The sequence below is a fragment of the Oncorhynchus mykiss genome, chromosome 9 (genome assembly GCF_013265735.2).
Source record: "Oncorhynchus mykiss isolate Arlee chromosome 9, USDA_OmykA_1.1, whole genome shotgun sequence".
Classification (NCBI taxonomy): Eukaryota; Metazoa; Chordata; class Actinopteri; order Salmoniformes; family Salmonidae; genus Oncorhynchus; species Oncorhynchus mykiss.
Window position 1 is genome coordinate 46404157 of NC_048573.1, and position 20682 is coordinate 46424838.

At 41.9% G+C, this 20682-nt stretch overlaps 1 protein-coding gene across 4 annotated transcripts in view; it reads right to left on the reverse strand.

Moving 5' to 3' along the window:
• Window positions 1-20682, reverse strand: part of LOC110532223 (thymocyte selection-associated high mobility group box protein TOX) — a 132381-nt gene that overhangs the window by 11056 nt on the left and 100643 nt on the right. For all 4 annotated transcript variants that reach the window (XM_021615929.2, XM_021615931.2, XM_021615930.2 and 1 more), the window contains one exon: window positions 3646-3873. In XM_021615929.2, coding sequence (XP_021471604.1) covers window positions 3646-3873 — 228 coding nt within the window. The remainder of the gene's footprint in view (window positions 1-3645; window positions 3874-20682) is intronic.

The window sequence follows — 20682 nt, forward strand, 5'->3', positions numbered from 1 at the left end:
CAAAGTTGTAAGTGGAAATACACACGCAATGCTTTGGTTGAAAATCTTTTGTTGTAGTGCGCACACATAACAACTTCATTGTCCATGTTACAGCGAACAACGTAAATGTGGTTTCTTCACCGTTGAGACGAGCATAGGTTCAAACTGCAGTGCCCCTGGTTGGAGAGCATATTGTGGTGTTAAAGGTCTTGATCAAGGGCCCAACGGTAGGGGAATGTCTTTAAGATGTGAACCCAGCAGCCCTCCAGTTGCCAGGTCAATTCCTCCCTTTATTCCATGACATGAATGATGCAATATCATTCATAACTACATTCATTCATAACAACTGATGCTTTGAAGACCTTGCCTACATACTTACGGACGGACCTAGAGAGCACCAATGGTAATTTATTTATGCTCAGTTCTATGTAGAATATTTGGCTATGGGTTAATTTGTCACACCTCCCTGATAGTTAGTATTCCTTAATTACATTTTTACACAATAACTATATTACTAAAGACTAACGAGAGCAAATGCATGGTGAAAGGTAACATCTCCATGAAAATCCCTTAAATAAACTTCTTATTTTAGCAATTGCTTTTGAGACTGATGGGTGGAGAAGAAGATTAACGATACAGCTTATTTTCCTTAATAGACTGATACAGATACCGTTCCTTCATGTGGATGTGTTACAGTCTGAATTTTAAATGGATCAAATTTGGATTGAAGTGGAATTATGTTTTTAGAGTCAAAAATATATATACAGTGTATATAAAAATGAAAAGTGAACAGTATTCAACCCCATTGTTATGGCAAGCCTAAATAAGTTCAGGAGTAAAAATGTGCTTAATAAGTCACATAATAAGTTGATGGATTCACTCTGTGTGCAATAATAGTGTTTAAACCCATTTATATACCAATGATCATTTTGCTATTTGATTTAGAAATTTAAGACCCCTTGAAGTATCCCCCCCCCCCGAAATATATATATATATAAAAAAAGAAAAATGTATTTGGCCTTTCTACTATTAGCCCATACAAACACACTGAATAACAGATTCACTACATGGAACAACAGAGTCGCAAAACAAATCAAGAGGAAGTTTGTTCCGAAGAGTCTGTCCTATATCTGAGAGATATAAGAGAGATCAGGAAACATTTGTCATTTTTGGCACTTAACAGTCTCAATATAAAGTGCATTCAGAAACTATTCAGACCCCTTGACTTTTTCCACATTTTGTTTTGTTACAGCCTTATTCTAAAATGGATTAGATCATCCCCCCCAACCCATCAATCTACACATAATACCCCATAATGACAAAGCAAAAACTGTTTATATTTTTCTTGTGCAAATGCATTAAAAAAAAGGAAATATAAAATGTACATAAGTATTCAGACCCTTTACTCAGTACTTTGTTGAAGCACCTTTGGCAGCGATAACAGCCTCGGGTCTTCTTGGGTATGACTCCACAAGCTTGACGCACCTGTATTTAGGGAGTTGCTCTCATTCTTCTCTACAGATCCTCTCAAGCTACGTCAGGTTGGATGGGGAGCGTTGCTGAACAGCTATTTTCAGGTCTCTCCAGAGCTGTTCAATCGGGCTCAAGTCCAGGCTCTGGCTGGACCACTCAAGGACATACAGACACTTGTCCCGAAACAAATGCTGCGTTGTCTTGGCTGTGTGCTTAGGATCGTTCTCCTGTTGGAAGGTGAACCTTGGCCCCCAGTCTGAGGTCCTGATCTCTCTGGAGCAGGTTTTCATCAAGGATCTTCCTGTACTTTAATCCGTTCAGCTTTCACTCGATCTTAACTAGTCTCCCAGTCCCTGTAGCTGAAAAACATCCCCACAGCATGCCGCTGCCACCACCATGCTTCACCGTAGGGATGGTGCCATGTTTCCTCTAGATGTGACGCTTGGCATTCAGGCCAAAGAGTTCAATCTTGGTTTCATCAGACCAGATAATCTTGTTTCTCATGGTCTGAGAGTCTTTAGGTGCCTTTTGACAAACTCCAAGCAGGCTGTCATGTGCCTTTTACTGAGGAGTGGCTTCCGTCTGGCCACTCTACCATAAAGGCCTGATTGGTGGAATGCTGCAGAGATCATTGTTCATCTGGAAGGTTCTCCCATCTCCACAGAGGAACTCTGGTGCTCTGTCAGAGTGATCATTGGGTTCTTAGTCACCTCCCTGACCAAGAAAACCATCGTGTTAGTGAGAGTCTCATCTTTCAATAGAAGGGTCATAATAGTTTGTAGGCCAATTTTGTGAGAAGACCAATTTTCGGGATGTCACATGGTCTGACAAACATCGCTCTAGCTCTGTCAGCTTTCACCACAGATGCGGAAGTGTGACATCGGTGGATGTGGTGGATTGAGACGCATCCAATGATCTCTCAGATCTCTCTTAAACTGACATATTTTTATGTGACTTTTGAATGACTACCTAATCTCTGTACTCCACACAATCAATTTTCTGTAAGGAATTTCAAACACAGATTCAACCACAAAGACCATGGAGGTATTAAAATGCCTTGCAAAGAAGGGACCTATTGGTAGATAAAATACATTTTAAATAGCAGACATTGAATATCCCTTTGAGCAGGGTGAAGATATTAATTACACAACATTGTCATTATTTCACAATACTAACCCATATGACAGATCGAAAAGAAGGAAGCCTGTACATAATAAAACAATTCCAATACATGCATCCTGTTTGCAATAAGGCACTAACGTAAAACTGCAGTAAAAAATAATTTAACTTTATGTCCCGAATACATGTTTGGGGCAAATCCAACACAACACATGACTGAGTACCACTCTTCATATTTTCAAGCATGGCGGTGGGTGCATCATGTTATGTGTATGCTTGTCATTGGCAAGGAACAGGGTGTTTTTTGGATAAAGAAAAAAAAGAATAGAGCTAAGCACAGGCAAAATCCTAGAGGATCTGTATGCTTTCCAACAAACTCTGGTAGACAAATTAATCTTTCAGGAGGACAATGACCTAAAACACAAGGCAAAATATACACAGGTGTTGCTTACCAAGATGACATTGAATGTTCCTGAGTGGCCTAGTTACAGTTTTGACTTAAATCGGCTTGAAAGCTGTGGCAAGACTTGAAAATGTCCCCCATCCCTCCCATCTTTGTATCCTACATAATAAAATGTAGCTTCAACTGTTTTCAATTGAAAATCCAGATGACAACAACTGCTGTGGGTGTCGCTTCAGGCAACTTAGTTAGTACCTTGCCCTACAATACAATATAGGGGAAACGTAATATTCCATTCTAGATTAGAACTCACATGATAGGCTCTGCTCTATATCAGCTGCTGTCAGCACAGTTAGAAGGAGGTACACCATTGCAGTGGGTGTTTTTTCTGTCAAAAACAGGTTTGTCTGTAAAACATCTAACTTAATTTGACTACATCAATTACATTTTCTACTGTTGCTGCTACACATGGAGGCTCTTCTTGTGTTTCCTCTTTGGCTCAATTACATTTTTTAATGAATAAAATACATTTAATGAGAGTCAAGGGACCGGGGATAAACAGACTGATTTTCTTGAGAAAAGAGCAGAACTAGCTCATTAAAGGTGAGTTCTATCTGCTAGTGCACGGGCTCCATCTGCTGGGAACTCAGCAATGTGCGTATGTGTGTGTGTACCTGTTTCTGCTCCTCCCCCAGGCTGTCCCACATGGAGGCCACGATCTTGGACACATCCCCGAAGGTGGCGTTGGGGTTGGAGCCCTTGATGGCCGCCTGGGTGTCCCTGAAGAAGAGGGCGTAGGCTGACACGGGCTTCGACGGCTCGTTGGGGTCCTTTTTCTTCTTCTTCTTCTGCGGTTTGGGCTTGGGCTTCGTCATCTCCGAGGAGGGCCGCTTCTCCCCTATCTGGAAGGGCGAGAGGAAAGGAGAGGGGGGGGGGGGGGGGGCAGAGAGAGGATTGTAAGCAACGACTGACATAAAAGTGCTGATCTCAATAAAAACGGTTTATAGTGGTTAGTCATCCTAAAATGATAACAGATAACTGTGGAAGCTGAGATGTAGATGGTACCTTAATCTTTTGTTTTCTAGGTAAATGGTAGGTAAGGGGGCCTGTCATTGTAAAAGCCCTGTATCGAAATAAACAGAACTTGAACCAATCTTCTCACAATGGTATCCCCAACAAGACAGTGGAAAGACAGGTCAGATATTTCCTTGTAGGGAAAACCTTCGACAAGGAAGGAGAGCAACACTGTCGTATTAATCACAAATACGACATCGATGGAACAAGACTGATCGGTCAGTACCCTTCACAAACACAAAGAACAGATTAGAGAAGGAGGGTTCTGAGAAACCAAGAGCCCCTTCTTCTGAGAAGAGAAAGAAAACAAATCAGTTACTGAGAACGAGTTTGAATGGCGGCTGACATTTCTGGACACCTGAGTCTATCTACCTCCCCAGAGTACGGTTACATTTTAGGACACGACCTGAGGTAGAGAGACTGGGCAGAGTGCCATGGTCTGAAGGAGAGAGGAGGACACTAGGTAGAACCTTATCACAACTAAATGCGGTTTTATACTACTCATTCACACTATATGCTTGACTCTGCATTTGTTTTAAATGTTTTCGTTTCTGGGTGAGGAGAGAGGATAAGTGAGTCAATTGAATGCTTGGGATGGTTAGGTGGCCATGTTATGAGTGCCAGATGAGAATATCAAAAGGATTTGAGCAGACGAATTTCAAACTGCAGCTCTAAATAGTAATTTGCAGGATAAGTAAGACCACATGACACCTTCTTGTAAGAGCTAACCGCTTGTTTCATTAAGAATAATCATAAACAGCCATCATAATATATTTTCCACAGTAAAGTACAGCTTTAGCCTATATTTGACATTGAAGTCTATCAAATGTTTATGAATACATTAGTCACCTGGCACATAAAGCTTCGAAGAAGTCAAATCCAGGTCAACTTAGCCTCGGTTTGATTCTTTATGGAAATTTCATTCCTCCTGATGTGAGTAGAGCCCATCAACCATTTGAGGAGAGGGAGAAAAACATAAAGTGGAGTGAGGCTGTAGCTAATGGAGGATGGAAAGGAGAAGTGACTGTGGCTTGATGTGCCATTAAGAGTCCTGGTGACCATAAAGAAAAATAATCACATTTGATAGCCTACATAATTACCAAATATATAATGATCATCTATGATTGTGTGGATTGAAAAATGCATGCATTCTTAATGTAAGGCTGAACCCATGACTCAAGTGACCATTTTAAGGGCTTTTTTCAGGTAGCATAATCACCGTCATATAAGACTGACTATACAATCTATTTATCTCCAAATGTCATGTTTATGTTACCATTGTGTCAGATTTGACAAAATACAACTACTTTGAAAATGTTCTGTGAAAAAAAACATTGATCCATACTGCTCTAGTATTAACAGGCAATCAGGGACACAAACCATGTGAGATAATTCTGAATGATCACTTAACTAGCAACTATCAAACGGCAACTCTAGGATGTTGAAAGCATTCCCATTTCATACAATCATCATTCCTTTTAACTGCGCTTTCTAAACAGAAATGATTGCCTTTGAAACGGCATTGTTTAAGAAACCATTTGAAACAATATCTTCCACACACAGCATGAAATTAGCTAATCAGAATCGGAGACTCGCAAACGCTTTGGGTATAAAAAAGGGTCACTTGAGTCTAACTTTGGATGTGATGTGGATGCGGAAATTAATGAAGATACCCCATTCAAAGTGAAAATGCACTCATGCCTGTTCTCTCTCTCTCTCTCTCTCTGGTTCGGATAGTATACATTTTTTTCTCCGTGAGTGTGTGGTTTCATAAAAATAAAACAATCTTCCACTTTTATGCAATTAGGCAAAAAAAAAAAGCTTTGAAATGACATCTGTTCCCCTCTGCCTTTGATGTAAAAGCTGAATAAATTGGAGGAGAGCTAATGAAATGACAAACTGAAAAGCAAAATAATCTCCAGGAAAAATCATTTATACTTATAAATGGCAAAGCACAGCAACCCGTCAGAGAGAGAGAAAAAAAAAGGAAATTCTCTCATTGCACCATTTTCTCTCTGTATACAGTATGATAGTTGGCTACACTAGATAGAGAAGAAACAAAACGTCAAAGGAACATCGACTCAGATGGAATAGAATACTGAGGAAATGGAACGGATGAGTATCATTTGTAAAGATGGGTAGCCTATACGTTCAAGTGTCAATGCCGTTGTACAGTAAACGCAGCTAACTGATGGCATAAAAGCAAGATGGTCGTTCAAATGAACTGAACCTGCAGTTATAATATGTGCAGTCTTGTTCACAGATCAAAATAGAAATGGCCACTCTCCAACCACTACACCACACAGTCACAGACTGCTGATTGCACTATACTATAAACATATAACAAAATTGTATATAAATGGTAAATAGATTTTCAGTTCGCAAGTCTAGGCCTGGATTTGAAAGTGTCAGCTCTAGGCCCATACAATCAGCATTGCTGTTGTCAGAAATGTGGAGAGGAAGAGAGGGGAAGAGGACGATGGGGAAGGGGGGAGGGGTTGCTGTAATTCTGCATGGACAGCACTGTGCAGAGAAGATGAGATTAGATTTGACAGCCTGATACCTGCGTCACTGTCAAAACTGGAGAGAGGGGGGAGGGAGAGAGAGGGGGGGGGGGGGGGGGGGAGAGAGAGAGGGGGGAGAGAGAGAGAGAGGGAGCGGTTGTTTAATCAGAGGACCCAGCACATACGTATATTTACACATCAAATGAAAAGCAAAATGGAACCCAGAAAGGGTAAGGTTATCTCTAAAACGTCTCCCAAGGGCTGTGTATCGATTTCAAATGGGTGAGAATGTGTACAGTGCCTTCAGAAAGTACATATTCATACCCCTTGACTTATTCCACATATTTGTTGTGTTACAGTCTGACTTCAAAATTGATTACATTTTTTTTTATTTCTCACACAATACCCAACAATGTAAATGTATTGAAAATGAAATACATAAATATCTAATTTCAATAAGTATTCACACCTCTGAGTCAATACTTTGTAGAAGAACCTTTGGCAGCGATTACAGCTGTGAGTCTTTCTGGTAAGTCTCTAAGTGCTTTCCACACCTGGATTTTGCAACTTTTACACATTAATCTTTTCAAAATTCTTCAAGCTCTGTCCAATTGGTTGTTGATCATTGCCATAGGTCTTGCCATAGATTCCAAGTACATTTATGTCAAAACTGTAACTCAGGAACATTCCCTGTCTTCTTGGTAAGCAAGTCCAGCGTAAATTTAGCCTTGTGTTTTAGGTTATTATCCTGCTGAAAGGTGAATTCACCTCCCTGTGTCTGGTGGAAAGCAGACTGAACCAGCTTTTCATCTAGACTTTTGCCTGTGCTTAGCTCCTTTCCAATTATTTTTTATCCTGAAAAACTCCCTGGGCCTTAACAATTACAAGCACACCCATAACATGATGCAGCCACCACTATGCTTGAAAATATGGAGAGTGGTACTCAGTAATGTGTTGTATTGGATTTGCCCCACACCTAACATGTTGTATTCAGGACAAAACAATAATTGCTTTGCCACATTTTTTTGTAGTATTACTTTAGTGCCTTGTTGCAAACAGGATGCATGTTTTGCAATATGTTATCACTGTGTCAACTAGTTTATTATTGTGGAGTAACTACAATATTGTTGAACCATCCTCAGTTTTCTACTATCACAGCCATTAAATTCTGTCACTGTTTTAAAGTCAAATCAAATCAAATGTTATTTGTCACGTGCCGAATACAACAGGTACAGTGAAATGCTTACTTACAAGCCCTTAACCAACAATGCAGTTATAAGAAAATACTTTAAAAAAAATAAGAGATAAGAAAAAAATAATAATTAAAGAACAGCAGTAAATAAAAATATATACAGGGGGTACCGGTTCAAAGTCAATGTGTCAATGTGCGGGGGGACCGGTGTCGAGGTAATTGAGGTAATTATGTACACGCAGGTAGGGTTATTAAAGTGGCTTTGAAATAGTCTGGGTAGCCATTTGACTAGCTGTTCAGGAGTCTTATGGCTTGGGGATAGAAGCTGTTTAGAAGCCTCTTGGACCTAGACTTGGAGCTCCGGTACTGCTTGCCGTGCGGTAGCAGAGAGAACAGTTTATGACTAGGGTGTCTAATTTTTAGGGCCTTCCTCTGACACCGCCTGGTATAGAGGTCCTGGATGGCAGGAAGCTTGGCCCCAGTGATGTACTGGGCCGTACACACTACCCTCTGTAGTGCCTTGCGGTCGGGGGCCGAGCAGTTGCCATACCAGGCAGTGATGCAACCTGTCAGGATGCTCTTGATGGTGCAGCTGTAAAACCGTTTGAGGATCTGAGAACCCATGCCAAATCGTTTCAGTTTCCTGAGGGAATAGGTTTTGAAGAACCCTCTTTGCGACTGTCTTGATGTGATTGGACCATGTTAGTTTGTTGGTGATGTGGACGCCAACGAACTTGAAGCTCTCAACCTGCTCCAGTACAGCCCCGTCGATGAGAATGGGGGCGTGCTCGGTCCTCCTTTACCTGTAGTCCACAATCATCTCCTTTGTCTTCATCACGTTGAGAGAGAGGTTGTTGTCATTACACCACAGGTCTATGACCTCCTCCCTATAGGCTGTCTCATCGTTGTCAGTGATCAGGCCAACCACTGTTGTGTCATCAGCAAACTTAATGATGGTGTTGGAGTAGTGCCTGGCTGTGCAGTCATGAGTGAATAGGGAGAATAGGAGGGGACTGAGCATGCACCCATGAGGGGCCCCCGTGTTGAGGATCAGCGTGGCGGATGTGTTGTTACTAACCCTTAAAATCTGGAGGCTGCCCGTCAGGAAGTCCAGGATCCAGATGCAGAGGAAGGTGTTTAGTCCCAGCGTCCTTAGTGATGAGCTTTGAGGGCACTGTGGTGTTGAATGCTGAGCTGTAGTCAATGAATAGCATTCTCACATAAGTGTTCCCTTTGTCCAGGTGGGAAAGGGCAGTGTGGAGTGCAATAGAGATTGCATCATCTTTGGAGTTGATGCGGTATGCAAATTGGAGTGGGTCTAGGGTTTCTGGGATAATGGTGTTGATGTGAGCCATGACCAACCTTTCAAAGTATTTAATGGCTACAGACGGGGAGTGCTATGGTTCGGTAGTCATTTAGGAAGGTTACCTTAGTGTTCTTGGGCACAGGGACTATGGTGGTCTGCATGTTGGTATTACAGATTCAGACAGGGAGAGGTTGAAAATGTCAGTGAAGACACTTGCCAGCTGGTCATCTCATGCTCGGAGTACACATCCTGGTAATCCTTCTGTTGACCTGTTTAAAGGTCTTACTCATATTGGCTGCAGAGAGCGTGATCACACAGTCATCTGGACCTGCTTATGCTCTCATGCATGTTTCAGTGTTACTTGCATCGAAGCAAGCGTAGAAGTTACGTAGCTCATCTGGTAGACTCATGTCTCTGGGCAGCTCTCGGGTTGTGCTTTCCTTTGTAGTCTGTAATAGTTTGCAAGCCCTGTTTGCAAGCTCAAATCCAACAAGCGTCAAAGCCGGTGTAGTACGATTCAATCTTAGTCCTGTATTAACGCTTTGACTGTTTGATGGTTCTTCGGAGGGAATAGCGGGATTTCTTATAAGCTTCCTGGTTAGAGTCCCACTCCTTGAAAGCGGCAACTCTAGCCTTTAGCTTGGTGTGAATGTTGCCTGTAATCCATGGCTCCTGGTTGGGGTATGTACGTACAGTCACTGTGGGGACAACGTCCTCGATGCACTTATTGATAAAGCCAGCAACTGATGTGGTGTACTCCTCAATGCCATCAGAAGAATCCCGGAACATGTTCCAGTCTGTGCTAGCAAAACCGTCCTGTTGTTTAGCATCTGCTTCATCTGACCACTTTTTTATAGACATAGTCACTGGTGCTTCCTGCTTTAATTTTTGCTTGTAAGCAAGAATCAGGAGGATAGAATTATGGTCAGATTTTCCAAATGGAGGGCGAGAGACAGCTTTGTATACGTCTCCGTGTGTGGAGTAAAGGTGGTCTAGAATTTGTTCCCATCTGGTTGCACATTTAACATGCTGATAGAAATTCTGTAAAACTGGTTTAGGTTTCCCTGCATTAAAGCCACCGGCCACCAGGGGTGTTTGCCTCTGGATGAGCGTTTTCCTGTTTGCTTATGGAGGAATTACAGCTCATTGAGTGCAGTTTTAGTGCCAAGTTCGCTCTGTGGTGGTATGTTGACAGCTACGGAAAATACAGATGAAAACTCTCTAGGTAGATAGTGTGGTCTACAGCTTATCATGAGATACTCTTCCTCGGGCGAGCAAAACTTTGAGACTTCGTTTGATATCAGGCACCAGCTGTTGTTTACATAAATGCATAGGCCCCCGTCCGTGTCTTACCAGAGGCTGCTGTTCTGTTTTGCTGATAGAGTGTATAACCCGCTAGCTGTATGTTCTTAATGTCGTCGTTCAGCCACGACTCTGTGAAACATAAGATATTACAGTTTTTAATGTCCCGTTGGTATGATATACAGGCTTTCAGTTCATCCCAGTTATTTCACAGCGATTGAACGTTAGCTAGCGGAATGGAAGACATGGGCAGATTAGCCACTTGTCGCCTGATCCTCGCAAGGCACCCTGATCTTTTGCCTCGAAATCTCTGTTTCCTTCTCCGGGGGAATCACGGGGATCGGGGCCTGGTCGGGTGTCTGCAGTATATCACTTGCATCCGACTCATTGAAAAATAACTCCAATTTGAGGTGAGTAATCCCAGTTCTGATGTCCAGAAGCTCTTTTCGGTCATAAGAGATGGTAGCAGCAACAATATGTACAAAACAAGTTCTGAACAACACGAAAAAACTAACAAAATAGGATGATTGGTTGCAAGCCGATAAGACGACAGCCTTACCCTCCAGCTCCATCACCTCATGGTAAAATCCCTGAGCGGTTTCCTTCCTTTCCGGCAACTGAGTTAAGAAGGACACCTGTAGCTTTGTAGTGACTGGGTGCATTGATACACCATCCAAAGTGTAATTAAGAATTTCACCATGCGTAAAGGGATATTCAATGTCAGTTTTTTTTACCTATCTACCAATAGATGCCCTTCTTTGCAAGGCATTGGAAAACCTCTCTGGTCTCTGTGGTTGAATCTGTGTTTGAAATTCACTGTTCGACTGAGGGACCTTACAAATAATTGTATGTGTGGGCTACAGAGATGAGGGTAATAATTCAAATATCATGCTAAACACTATTATTGCACACAGAGTGAGTCCATGCAACTTATTATGTGACTTGTTAAGCACATTTTTACTCCTGAACTTATTTAAGCTTGCCATAACAAAGGTTTTTTTTATTTTTTATTTATTTATTTCACCTTTATTTAACCAGGTAGGCAAGTTGAGAACAAGTTCTCATTTACAATTGCGACCTGGCCAAGATAAAGCAAAGCAGCTCGACACATACAATGACACAGAGTTACACATGGAGTAAAACAAACATTCAGTCAATAATACAGTATAAACAAGTCTATATATGATGTGAGCAAATGAGGTGAGATAAGGGAGGTAAAGGCAAAAAGGCCATGGTGGCAAAGTAAATACAATATAGCAAGTAAAACACTGGAATGGTAGATTTGCAATGGGAGAATGTGCAAAGTAGAAATAAAAATAATGGGGTGCAAAGGAGCAAAATAAATAAATAAATAAAATACAGTAGGGAAAGAGGTAGTTGTTTGGGCTAAATTATAGGTGGGCTATGTACAGGTGCAGTAATCTGTGAGCTGCTCTGACAGTTGGTGCTTAAAGCTAGTGAGGGAGATAAGTGTTTCCAGTTTCAGAGATTTTTGTAGTTCGTTCCAGTCATTGGCAGCAGAGAACTGGAAGGAGAGGCGGCCAAAGAAAGAATTGGTTTTGGGGGTGACTAGAGAGATATACCTGCTGGAGCGTGTGCTACAGGTGGGAGATGCAATGGTGACCAGCGAGCTGAGATAAGGGGGGACTTTACCTAGCAGGGTCTTGTAGATGACATGGAGCCAGTGGGTTTGGCGACGAATATGAAGCGAGGGCCAGCCAACGAGAGCGTACAGGTCGCAATGGTGGGTAGTATATGGGGCTTTGGTGACAAAACGGATTGCACTGTGATAGACTGCATCCAATTTGTTGAGTAGGGTATTGGAGGCTATTTTGTAAATGACATCGCCAAAGTCGAGGATTGGTAGGATGGTCAGTTTTACAAGGGTATGTTTGGCAGCATGAGTGAAGGATGCTTTGTTGCGAAATAGGAAGCCAATTCTAGATTTAACTTTGGATTGGAGATGTTTGATATGGGTCTGGAAGGAGAGTTTACAGTCTAACCAAACACCTAAGTATTTGTAGTTGTCCACGTATTCTAAGTCAGAGCCGTCCAGAGTAGTAATGTTGGACAGGCGGGTAGGTACAGGTAGCGATCGGTTGAAGAGCATGCATTTAGTTTTACTTGTATTTAAGAGCAATTGGAGGCCACGGAAGGAGAGTTGTATGGCATTGAAGCTTGCCTGGAGGGTTGTTAACACAGTGTCCAAAGAAGGGCCAGAAGTATACAGAATGGTGTCGTCTGCGTAGAGGTGGATCAGAGACTCACCAGCAGCAAGAGCGACCTCATTGATGTATACAGAGAAGAGAGTCGGTCCAAGAATTGAACCCTGTGGCACCCCCATAGAGACTGCCAGAGGTCCGGACAGCAGACCCTCCGATTTGACACACTGAACTCTATCAGAGAAGTAGTTGGTGAACCAGGCGAGGCAATCATTTGAGAAACCAAGGCTGTCGAGTCTGCCGATGAGGATGTGGTGATTGACAGAGTCGAAAGCCTTGGCCAGATCAATGAATACGGCTGCACAGTAATGTTTCTTATCGATGGAGGTTAAGATATCATTTGGACCTTGAGCGTGGCTGAGGTGCACCCATGACCAGCTCTGAAACCAGATTGCATAGCAGAGAAGGTATGGTGAGATTCGAAATGGTCGGTAATCTGTTTGTTGACTTGGCTTTCGAAGACCTTAGAAAGGCATGGTAGGATAGATATAGGTCTGTAGCAGTTTGGGTCAAGAGTGTCACCCCCTTTGAAGAGGGGGATGACCGCAGCTGCTTTCCAATCTTTGGGAATCTCAGACGACACGAAAGAGAGGTTGAACAGGCTAGTAATAGGGGTGGCAACAATTTTGGCAGATAATTTTAGAAAGAAAGGGTCCAGATTGTCTAGCCCGGCTGATTTGTAGGGGTCCAGATTTTACAGCTCATTCAGAACATCAGCTGAGCAGATTTGGGAGAAGGAGAAATGGGGAAGGCTTGGGCGAGTTGTTGTGAGGGGTGCAGTGCTGTTGACCGGGGTAGGAGTAGCCAGGTGGAAAGCATGGCCAGCCGTAGAAAAATGCTTATTGAAATTCTCAATTATGGTGGATTTATCAGTGGTGACAGTGTTTCCTATCTTCAGTGCAGTGGGCAGCTGGGAGGAGGTGTTCTTATTCTCCATGGACTTTACAGTGTCCCAGAACTTTTTTGAGTTAGTGTTGCAGGAAGCAAATTTCTGCTTGAAAAAGCTAGCCTTGGCTTTTCTAACTGCCTGTGTATAATGGTTTCTAGCTTCCCTGAACAGCTGCATATCACGGGGGCTGTTCGATGCTAATGCAGAACGCCATAGGATGTTTTTGTGTTGGTTAAGGGCTGTCAGGTCTGGGGAGAACCAAGGGCTATATCTGTTCCTGGTTCTAAATTTCTTGAATGGGGCATGTTTATTTAAGATGGTTAGGAAGGCATTTAAAAAAAATATCCAGGCATCCTCTACTGACGGGATGAGATCAATATCCTTCCAGGATACCCCGGCCAGGTCGATTAGAAAGGCCTGCTCGCTGAAGTGTTTCAGGGAGCGTTTTACAGTGATGAGTGGAGGTCGTTTGACCGCTGACCCATTACGGATGCAGGCAATGAGGCAGTGATCGCTGAGATCTTGGTTGAAAACAGCAGAGGTGTATTTAGAGGGCAAGTTGGTTAGGATGATATCTATGAGGGTGCCCGTGTTTAAGTACCTGGTAGGTTCATTGATAATTTGTGTGAGGTTGAGGGCATCAAGTTTAGATTGTAGGATGGCTGGGGTGTTAAGCATGTTCCAGTTTAGGTCGCCTAGCAGCACAAGCTCTGAAGATAGATGGGGGGCAATCAGTTCACATATGGTGTCCAGAGCACAGCTGGGGGCAGAGGGTGGTCTATAGCAGGCGGCAACGGTGAGAGACTTGTTTTTAGAGAGGTGGATTTTTAAAAGTAGAAGTTCAAATTGTTTGGGTACAGACCTGGATAGTAGGACAGAACTCTGCAGGCTATCTTTGCAGTAGATTGCAACACCGCCCCCTTTGGCAGTTCTATCTTGTCTGAAAATGTTGTAGTTTGGAATTAAAATGTCTGAATTTTTGGTGGTCTTCCTAAGCCAGGATTCAGACACAGCTAGAACATCCGGGTTGGCAGAGTGTGCTAAAGCAGTGAATAGAACAAACTTAGGGAGGAGGCTTCTAATGTTAACATGCATGAAACCAAGGCTATTACGGTTACAGAAGTCGTCAAAAGAGAGCGCCTGGGGAATAGGAGTGGAGCTAGGCACTGCAGGGCCTGGATTCACCTCTACATCGCCAGAGGAACAGAGTAGGAGTAGAATAAGGGTGCGGCTAAAAGCAATAAGAATTGGTTGTTTAGAACGTCTGGAACAGAGAGTAAAAGGAGGTTTCTGGGGGCGATAAAATAGCATCAAGGTATAATGTACAGACAAAGGTAAGGTAGGATGTGAATACAGTGGAGGTAAACCTAGGTATTGAGTGATGAAGAGAGAGATATTGGTTGAGTACTCAAGACAATTCAGCTTTTCATTTTTAATGAATTTGTTAAACAAATATTAAAACATAATTCCACTTTGATTTTAGGGGGTATTGTGTGTAGGCCAGTGACAAACAAGTCTACATTTTATTAATTTTTAACTCTGTAACACAACAAAATGTGGAAAAGGTCAAGGGGTGTGAATACTTTCTGAATGCACTTTACCTGTCATGGGTTTGGTGGATGCCAGGAGAACGCTACCTGCCTGAATGGATAGTTCCAACTGTAAAGTTTGGTGGATGAGGAATAATGGTCTGGGGCTGTTTTCATGGTCTAGGCTCCTTAGTTCCAGTGAAGGGAAATCTTAATGCTACAACATACAATGACATTATAGAGGATTCTGCGTTTCCAACTTTGTGGCAACAGTTTGGGGAAGACCCTATCCTGTTTCAGCAAGACAATGCCCCAGTGCATAAAACAAGGTCAATACATAAATGGTGTGGAAGAACTTGACTGGCCTGCACAGGGCCCTGACCTCAACCCCATCGAACACCTTTGGGATGAATTGGAACGCCGACTGCAAGCCAGGCTTAATCTTTCAACATCAGTGCCCGACCTCACTAATGCTCTTGTGGCTGAATGTAAGCATGTCCCCGCAGCAATGTTCCAACATCTAGTGGAAAGCCTTCCCAGAAGAGTGGAGGCTCTTATAGCAGCAAAGGGTGAAGGGACCAAATCCATATTTTTGCCCATGATTTTGGAATGAGCTCTTCGATGAGCAGGTGTCCACATACTTTTGGTAATGTAATGTAGATGTTCAAGGGGGGGATTCAATGTATTTCGTAAGAAGATACTTTCGAGAGCTGTATTTTTGTATTTGTAGTTTTTAAATACCTTTCTACATCATTTTTTAATGCGGTTCACCATTGTGTGGCCCCCTTTCATCCGGCATTGGTATCAGAATTCTGATGACACTATGGTGTGATAAGAGCGTCTGCTAAATGAACTAAACATACATGTGTAAGTAAGAATAGACCATTACAAAGCATGGTGAGTATTATTCTAATGAGCTCATCCCCGTAACAAGGTTTTGTCTAGAAGGGATACAGCTTTTGTCAAAATTGAATTTTTGTAGCAGGTTTAAGAGAACTAGGTCACGCTGTATGTCATCTAGACATGACCCTGAAACGAGGACAATAATAATACTTGTGCTTTGCAGTTAATTCTGGTATGTTCATTTTCACATATACATTTACTGTACATTTTGGTAATTTAGCAGACACTCTTATCCAGAGTGACTTACCGTCAGTGCATTCAACTATGGTAGGTAAACAACAACATATCACAGCCATAACAAGTAAAACATTTCTGTAACCATTACTGAGAATGTCGTTGCTGTTCGGGCCGGCTACTTGCAAATGCATTTCTGTATTTTAAAATACAAAATACATGTATTTTGATTAAATACATTTCAAAATACAAGTATTGGGTAGTTTATTTTGATACATTGATCTTTATGGTATTTTGTAATTGTAGTTTGCCATTTTATTTTCAAATGTTTGCCCATCCCTGGTTATTGTACCCCCTTAGCTCCCTGGAAAATGGACTCTTCCAACAACTGACTTTTATAAGGAGTGCTTAATGCAGATGTTGTCTATAAGCCTTTGCAGGTTTAGAAAAAGCAAAGTGGGCATGGCTTGAACTGTGGTGACTGGTTATTGGTTTTTCCTGGTTATAGATTGGCAGAGTTTTTCCTAGTCAAGTCACATGGTCATAGCCCTACCTATACCAACAAGAGACTGACGTTTATGCTTTAACTATATACCACACACATCTGGAAACTCATGTCATACTGTTCCTCTGTAAGTAAGTCTGACTGAACGTCATGACCCTGAGTATATCCAGGCATATGTGCAGAGAACCACACAAATCAAAAGGAAATACTGTTCAGACCAAACAATTATGAAGAGGAAGTGTAAATGTATGTGGCACATGATATTTAAGACATGATTATATTGGTTGGAAATTAATATCATAGCCCAGGCTCTTTGGCTTAGGAAATTGCAACCAAGGCAGGCATTCGGCAACGGAAAACCTCAGAACTCTTGATGATTTATGGAAAAGATATTGACATCGTTTTCCCTCAAACATACAGCATACAGACAAAACTTGCACACCAGACATGACATCTACCAATAACCTCCATTTAAAAGGATAACAGATTAGGTTGACATGAACTAAACCTACAAAATATGAATGATGGGTTGTGTGTGGCTCTGTTCAAATCCCACTGTGGCACTGATATAAAAAAGTATGCTCTCAATGTAAGTCTCTATGGATAAAAGCATCTGCTAAATGGCATATATATACACATGGTTGGGTACATTACTTTCTAAATGTTACCTGTCCCAAATTGTAAACAGTAACTGCACTTTTGATTACCCAAACTCAGAAATGTAATTGGATTACTTTCAGTTAGTTTTGGATCCATCAAATGCATTTGGTGTGTAACAGACTCGCTCAGGTGGAACAAACTTAAACTTCTGCCTTTTTTTCAATGCTGAATTGAATGTCAGTGAGAACACAGAAAGGTAACACAACGTATTTTTTTTCCACATACACAATTTCTGAATCTAAAAGTAATCTAAGGAGTAATCCTCTAGTTTAACAAAAAGCATTTGTAATCTGATTACAATATTTTTGCTGGTATTACATGTAACCAAGGATGGAAATGTAGATGGCCAGCTAGCCTGAGGCTAGAACTTTTGTAGTAAAAAATGTTCTCAACTAGCCTGATGGCTAGTGCCCAAAATCCTTAAATTCCATTCCTGCATGTAACTGATTACATTGCAACCAAGGCAGGCATCTCGCAATGTAAAACCTCAGAATTCTTGATGATTTCTGGAAAAGATACTGACATTGTTTTTTACATTTAATCAGTTACTCCCAAACCCTGTATATATAATTATATTATGTACAATGGCACTACTGTCAACCCTAAAGGAGACATTTTTAAAAGCCTTTGCCCAGCGGTGGACCTAACTAAGCATAAATTGCTGAGCCCTCGTATTTGATAATGTGGTGAAAACAGTCCTAAGTGAAAACTAATTACATTAACACTTTGCTAACGAGCTGTTGGAGAGGCCCCTGGAGGTCGGCTCTTCATAAAGAGTGGCAAAGCATCTGCCACGCACTTCCTGACTGCTCACATTCTAATTGGCCCCAGTGGGTTTCTGTACACAACCATGTTATTTAGAGGTGGGGGAATTAAATGCTCATTTTCAATCCAGGTAGGCCTACAGTGGATCTGGAAAGTATTCAGACCCCTTGACTTTTTCCTTATTTTGTTACGTTACAGCCTTATTCTAAAATGGATTGAATTACTTTTTTCAGTCATCAACACACAATACCCCATAATGACAAAGTGAAAATAGGTTTTTATAAATGTTAGCAAATGTATTAAAAAATAAAAATAGAAATAACTTATTTACATTAGTATTCAGACCCTTTGCTATGAGACTCGAAATTGAACTCAGGTGCATCCTGTTTCCATTAATCATCCTTGAGATGTTTCTACAACTTGATTGGAGTCCAGATGTGGTAAATTCAATTAATTGGACATGATTTGGAAAGGCACACACCTGTCTGCAGGGATGTTTTTCAGCGGCAGGGACTGAGAGACTAGAAAAGATGAACGGAGCAAAGTACAGAGAGATCCTTCCAACAGGACCATGACCCTAAGCACACAGCCAAGACAACGCAGGAGTGGCTTCGGGACAAGTCTCTGAATGTCCTTGAGTGGCCCAGCCAGAGCCCGGACTTAAACCCGATCAAACATCTCTGGAGAGACCTGAAAACAGCATTGAGTCCCAAAAAGTAAAAAAACCTTGATTTGGATGATATTTTCTTTGTTTTCTATCTGACATGGCACTCTGAATGGAGCTTTGCAGACCGAGAAGCAATACAAGAAGATAAAACTATTACTCAAACATGAACTATTAATCAAATGCTGCTGGGTTTCCATAGCAATAGCCCGATGGAAAAATGTGGACCCTTTAATGGCCATTTGCTATGTTTCTCTGTAAACATCAGACCAGCAGGAGAGATGTCAGGCAACAGAATGTCAGGCAACAGAGGCATCACAGGGCCACAACCTATTGATATCAATCAAACTTTCATTTTCTATTGAAAAAAGAAAGGAAAAACACTCCATAGCAATATTCTGCTGCATATTGACATGGCATATCTGCCTTAACACTTTAAAGGCACAATATGTAATTTCACCAGCCTGCCCCTGCCACTTTGTTTGGAAAATAGAGGAGTGGGGTTAGGTAACTACTCTTACAGTACCACTGTAACTACCCTTCAATTCAAATGTAACTACTCTTAACTACACTCCATGAGATCAACATGAAGCTATGCATTGTGGTGTCAAGACTCAAATTACATTAAAAACATAAATAAACAATGGCGTACTACAACTATACATTTCAGGTTATGACAGGGTAAGCCAGCTGTACTCAGCCAGTGTTTCCCCTGGGATATTTTTCATCAGCGGTGGCAAAGTTAGCGGGGTAGGGTGGTTATCCAACCAATTTTTTTTTATGTCCTACTCTTGGCCGCAGAGACAATATGTTGTTATTTTAAAGCAAATTGCCTGCAATTCTACACAATTTGCCATGGCTTAGGTCGTGCTCTTATGCTATCTCAGTGACTCAAAATATTATAACAAAATCAATGGTGGCCCCATGCCATGCCATTTTAAAAAATGAATATAGGGGAAACACTGACTAAGCTCATAATGCATTTAAAAGGTTAGATGTCTATAAGTTCATAAAGGGACGCATATTTTTTAGTGAACCATACGTTCCGATAACAATGCAAACGATGAGGTCTCCCGGTATCCCTAATCAACTTGGCTTGGCTTATGGCTGTATAGGAGCTAACTGCTCGCTTCCACCTGCTGCTGTAGAAAGCCTAGCTGCCTTGAGCTGCTGGCGTACCCATTAATTCAAGTCAGGGGTTATTTTCCAACTTCTTTCCGCTCCTGCGACGAGCATAAGTGAGCTTAGTCAAAACTATAATCTCCTCCATGTGCACACCTTATGCAACATGCTCTGCCAGTACGACTCATTCCGCTTTCTCTCTGCACCCCTCAATGAGATGGTACAGAGATGGTGTATAACAACATAACAAATTACTAATTGTCAGGATGGGGAGGGCTGTTGTTGGTGCAACAGGCTTTGTTTGGCTGCTGATGTGCACTGTCTCATACGAAAAGACTAGATGGAAAATGTGTGTCAAATTCACTTGTAGCACAGCACCATTTATTTGGATCCCCTTCAAACACGATTTAAAGAAAGGGAAAAGGAAGACAAGAAAATGAGCAACGCTCCGGGTTCAGGCCTATTATTCTCTATAAACTTCACTTATGCTTTGAAATAACATTCAATCAATTCCACAACAGAAATAACAGTCAAGTAAATTGTGTAGGCCCTATTGTGTTCACGCCCCAAAGGACGACACGCGAGATAATGTAAATATTAACTTGCGGTCGTTGGCATGAAGAAATGGTCATGCACTGAATGTGTTATGAAGTCGTCGTTATGAAGCCCTTTCAAATAAAGTGTTACTGGTTGTACAGTAGTCCTACAGTATGTATGCTACACCCTCTCTTGCTTGTAGGCCTACAGCAGCTGTGTTGAGCGAGCGCTACTGCTGGCGAAAGCAGATAGTAAGGCCTAATCCTGCGAACAGATTGTCTAACCCTAACCACAGTCGCTCCCTGGGTGAGAGTGATGGCTTCCCCGTGCGCGGGGCCGCGGCTGCTATTGTAGAGTCACAGA